The sequence below is a fragment of the Cibotium barometz genome, chromosome 29, assembly GCF_041138505.1.
Source record: "Cibotium barometz isolate CiBa-2024 chromosome 29, ASM4113850v1, whole genome shotgun sequence".
Lineage (NCBI taxonomy): Eukaryota > Viridiplantae > Streptophyta > Polypodiopsida > Cyatheales > Cibotiaceae > Cibotium > Cibotium barometz.
Genome location: NC_141074.1, coordinates 41,151,975 through 41,157,242, shown reverse-complemented (window position 1 = coordinate 41,157,242; position 5,268 = coordinate 41,151,975). Strand labels below are relative to the sequence as shown.

The following is a 5,268-nucleotide window of genomic DNA, read 5'->3' as shown; positions in this document are numbered from 1 at the left end:
ACACATTGGTCACGCCCAACTTTTGGAAGTACTTTGATGTGATTGGCTCAAAAAAAGGCATAATTTCTTGCGTGACTCTCCAATGTAAACATTCTTTACACCTCTCCCATTTTCGAAGAAACTATTTTGATTGGTTGAAAAGTGTGTGACCAATTTGTTACCACCCAACTGTGCCCATCCATGAGAAAGGGAAGCTTGAGAGATGGTGTTCAGTTTTTGGCTTGTCACTATAAATAGGTACCCAAAATCTTTTTTTTTTGGCCCCCTATAATAATTAATTCATCTGTGGTTTTTCGCCTTGGAGTCGTGATAATCTGGAACGATTATTTTTAGCAAAATCTCTATAGGTATCTTTTAAAAAGGAAAATACAGCATGTTGAATGTAATGCGCGCGCTCTCTCTCTTCTGTTTATGTCTGTGTAGATGTTTTATCTCCTTAGGGGTACAGGAGGTACACAGAGAAATCAAGGGTTAGAGACCCCTCTGTGTCTCTTTTGCCCGCTTGGGGCTATAGGTGTGCCCCCCCCCCCCCCCCCCCCCCTCTCTCTCTCTCCTCGGTTACGCTGGGGGATAGAGGACAGAGGACGAGCTGGGGGAGAGAGGCTAGCGGTAAGGGCTCTTGCCCTGCACCGCGACAGCTTGGGTTCAATCCCCGCCCCCCCCTCCTCCTGCATGACTAATGGCATGTTGTCTGTTGATTCTCCTACCACAAACAAATAAATTATAAAAAATATATATATATCCCTCGCAATACAATTTAAAAAAAAGAACAGAGGACAAGTATCATTTTTAATGGCATTTCCTCTACGTGAACTGATGTGCCCAAGATTTTTAAACCAAGAAAGAGCTCCTCCAACAGCTTATGATCTTTACAACCTCTGCAAAAAACCTGGCAAGTTCAAAACACATCTTTAGCAAAATAGATCATAAGACTAGTATAAGCAGGGATCCTTACCCTGGCAACTTAAAAACACAGTCTTAGCAAAATAGATCATAAGACTAGGATAAGCAAGGATGCTTACTCCAAGTAAATACTGGACCAAAAAAACTTGTCATGCTCGATACTGGATCACCAGTGCATATCCGCAAACCGACCAAAACTCTGGATAACATGGGTTTTTGTTTTGAAGAACCTGAATTGTATATATGGTTGCAAGAAAGGGGGTCTTTATTGCCATCTAGAGATAGGTTCTTTGAACCCACCAGCAACCTAGTTTTAACCACATCCAACCCAGACCGAACATGTGCCATGCTTGTTGCAAACTGTTTGCATCTAGTTTGTGTCAAAGAACCACATAACATCAGCAGAAGGAGAATAATTTATGAAGAGAATGATGCAAGAAGTAGCCAAGAAGGCCATGGAATAGAGACATGCCAGCTTATGCAGGCCTTAGTGAGCCAAGCTTCCATAAGTCATAAAGCCATCTGGGGGAGGTCTCAACAGTTCACCTGTCCAGCTACTACATTTTTTTCTGAATGGTTGCCACCTTCTACCTCTCCATTTTCTACTTCTTCTTTTGCATCTTTGAAATTGGCCAGCTCACCTAGTTCGTCCACAGCCTCCACAACATAATCAAGCCGGAGTGCCACCTCCATCAACAAGGTTGCAAACGTTCCCAAAGAGAGGGCACTTGCACTCTCCAGCACCCTCACCCTCTGCTCAAACACAGAATCCTTGGCAAAATCAAAGTCATCCATAGGCCGTGATGGCCAGGAATGTAGCTTCTTTAAACACCTTCTCTCAGCCGTGGTTAAGTCATCATGAGAGTATGCAAACCCCATCTTGTGAGTAGAACCGCTACGAAAGAAGCCACCTGAATGGTCACCATTTTCATGCCTTTTCAGTTCCGGTATTACACTGACAGAAAGATCTTCTGTGATGTCATCTTTGAACCCCATTTCCTGCCGTATGAGCAGATATGAATTCAAGTACAGGCTCTGTTGCAAGCGTTCGACTGCATGGTGTACACCATCCAAGATTTTCGTAGGATCACCTTTTTGCATATTCTGGACTTGATTCCCTAGCTTGCGCAAAACTTGGGCACCTTCCACACTGACCTCTCGAAGCTCCTCCTCAAAAAGCAATCGCACAGCCAAGGGTGCCTGCAAACAAATGCCAAATTAGCGTTCACTATAGGAGGCAATTAGCAACAGTTGTTTTATTCTTGCAGCTCTCGCTCATATTGAACTCTAATAGACTTTTGATGCGCAGATGAGAATGCACAGGACCCCTCCCACACACCCGCACATGCACACAAAGTTCAAACACTAAAAAGTTGGACGTCTTTGAAAATGAGACAGGCATGTGAACTGTTTTTCCCTATAAGATTTGGGTTGTGCTTACTATGCATCAGGGTATCCACATCAGACTGGATGTGCATGGAGGATGGCCAGAACACCTCTCAAATTCAATGACCTGATACTCACTTGTATTGCCGATCGTAGGCAGCCATGTAAAGCCACTACTGAATATGTACAATGGCGTAAAACTGCTCCAACTTTGACATAATTCTGCCATGGATAATGGAACATCCTAAATCGCCCATGTGGTGGTTCCCAGCTTGCAAAACCAGCCTGCAATATAGCCCAACTTTAGCTCTTATTAGTGTCACCAAATAATACGTGCCACATTCCAGAAATGTTCAAATAAGTAGTTACCAATGACTCTTCCTTGGCTGCAGAAACCAAGGCAGATCGATAACCCTTGTACACAGGATCATCCGCAGCCAACCCCATGAAGATTTTTGAAGGAACCCTCTCTAGTACTGTGCCTCTGAGATACTCATTCACGCAAACTGCACAAATAACACAGAAAAAGGATTAGATTCTAACTACCCTCTATGTGTTTGAACCTTCTAAACAAATGCGGGAAACCATAATTGCTTACCCTCTAGAGAATCGGCTACACTCTCAAAATTCTTTGCAATAAACTCATGCAGTTCTTCCCCAGCCCACAGTGGAAGGACAAAGAGGTTCACACATAGACCTATGGAAGCACCCACGAGAATAACAAGGAACCGATTCACCGCTGTGTTCACAGGATTCCCTTGCCGGTATTCCACAACCATAATGAGACTGAACGTGATCAGAAATGTTCGGAAGCCAAACTCGTATGATTTCAAGGTCGGCCAGAGTTTTGCAAATGTCACAACTCCACCTGTTTGGTGATGGGATGTTATTAAAAAAAAAGGTCAATTGCAATTCGAATTTTGTAGTTCAAGTTGTTTTGCATTGCACGGTCATCTACTACCACCCTTGATCATTTCATGCATCCTCATCAGATCATGAGGTTCTCCCACACAGCATATGATAAGCAGCACAGATGTAAATGAAGATTGGTTTCTTGAAGGAAAAAGCAAACAAGGGCTTTTCCACACCTATAACAAACACACTTAGACCGACCATCATAGGATGTGCCACGCCTCCACTCATCCGAGCCAGTTGACCAATGAGAACAGCCAGAAGGCCGGCCAACAATGTGCCAGCTCCTCGATTGTAGCCCTTGCTCAGGGTGGCACCTGTAAAAAAGTAGAGAAAGCCGATGTAAGTTAATATGTTCTAGATCAGAATGAAGTAGTACATCATCAGGTTTTATGGTCATGATTAAAACATGATGACACGCGGGTTTGCTGCCCATTCGATCCGTCGATGGATCGAATTCCCGTATCATCATGACTAATATTAAGCAAGTTGTTTTTGCATGATGATGGCACATGGCACACATTACTCTAGTAAAAAGTTGAGTACCTTTACAAATGTAAGAAGGAAGCAAACCTGTGCTAAACTCGAACACGACGATGACCGTCATGATGGCCCAGATGGCATGGCTGCCAAAGAGTAAGTAAGGGGCCCTGAGGAGGACAAGGAGAAAGGCCAGTGAGAGGGCCAGGGCCATTTTGAGGGCATGGATTGTCTTGGCAGGTTCCTTGCGCGCTGCGGCCCAAATGGTCACAAAGAATGACCTGAAAGAGGCACCGACTGAGCTGAATAACTCCTTTACAGATGCGCACATGGACCTGAAGCAGCTCCGAACACGCCTGTACGGCCTTGCCAGGCACCCTCTGCGGGCCCTTGGGTAGGGCTCCAGCAGAGGGGTGCGCAGATTTGATGGGTCGTACATGGTTGATGGGTCGTACGGCATGGCTGCTTGCCTTCCCTATCTTACTTCTTCGCGCTATAAATAGGTATCCTTAAAATCCAAAGGTTTCCGGCCACGAACAAACGATAGAAAGCAAGCTTGCAGGATTCCCTGCATGAAGACCGCACAGTATCGCCCAGATGCAAGATCGAACAACATTTGACAGATTTTGATCGCCCAAATCGCAATTTGGCCCGAAATCAATCGCCCAAGCAGCAAAATGGACAAAAATTGATCGCCTTAATGCATGAAACTTCTGAATTCGGACTGCCCGTGAGATTCCGATCACCCAAGTTGGGAAAACTGACCGGGATCTGCCAAATAAGGTGGCCCGAATCGAAAAGCTTCGTGTCGGAAAGCTGAAAAATCTGCCGGAATTGGTGTCGCCCGGAATCAGCAGAGGTCATCAAAGCCGGTAGATTCATAATAGGGGAAAAAACTTTGCCCACTCCAGAATAATGCACGAAGGGGAGAAGGAAGCAGAAATCTATCGCGCGCGCGCTAGCAAGCTATACACAGAATCATTCAAAAGCTCAAGTTCTCTCTCTCTCTCTCTCTCTCTCTCTCTCTCTCTCTTCCAGGATCTGAGATGGAGCTAGAAATCTCTCTCTTTATAAAGCTATACACAGAATTATTCCGAAGCTCACGCACAGTCAAGCTATACACAACATTATTCAGAAGTCTCTCTCAGAGAGAGAATTGCTTAAACATGCTGAGACTTAGCAAAGGGACCACACCCACATGGCACGGCTTTCAAATTCACCAACTCAGAGAATATTTCTGCTTTAGACGTGACACAAGAAAAACGCCACAACCTCAGAATGATCACCTTCCTTTACTATGGAGTGTAGCATGCACTACTTAAAAATAGCTTGTCGGTGTGCATGGACCCCATTTCTTTTTTTTCTTTTTTTTTCCCAGTGCGTGCAGTGCGTGTGCCGCAGTCCGTCGTAACCCCTACGCATCTAACCCACGTTCCACGACAAGCTCATTTCTTACACCAAGACTCTAATCTTAATTCTAGAAAAACATGTTAGTTAGTAACATGCCCTCTCAAACGCATATATATACATACATTTATATATACATACGTATATATACGTATATACATACATTTATATATACATACG

The 5,268-nt window shown here is 44.4% G+C and overlaps 1 protein-coding gene across 1 annotated transcript; it reads right to left on the bottom strand.

The window, feature by feature from the left end:
* Positions 1-694: 694 nt before the first annotated feature.
* On the bottom strand, positions 695-4,925 carry LOC147622200 (aluminum-activated malate transporter 9-like). The gene is made up of 7 exons (XM_086823299.1): positions 3,775-4,925; positions 3,378-3,518; positions 2,888-3,157; positions 2,659-2,795; positions 2,428-2,574; positions 1,023-2,103; positions 695-889 (listed from the first exon to the last, which is right to left on the bottom strand). Exons 1-6 carry the CDS (start codon positions 4,139-4,141, stop codon positions 1,438-1,440), a joined length of 1,728 nt encoding a protein of 575 aa, XP_086679425.1. The 5' UTR covers positions 4,142-4,925; the 3' UTR covers positions 695-889; positions 1,023-1,437.
* Positions 4,926-5,268: the final 343 nt, after the last annotated feature.

Coding starts and splice junctions, on each gene's coding strand:
- LOC147622200 (XM_086823299.1), bottom strand. CDS start 4,141: ATGCCGTACGACCCATCAACCATGTACGACCCATCAAATCTGCGCACC. Junction 3,158..3,377: donor TCTAAGTGTGTTTGTTATAG/GTGTGGAAAAGC, acceptor ATCACCAAACAG/GTGGAGTTGTGACATTTGCA. Junction 2,575..2,658: donor CAGCCAAGGAAGAGTCATTG/GTAACTACTTAT, acceptor GCTATATTGCAG/GCTGGTTTTGCAAGCTGGGA.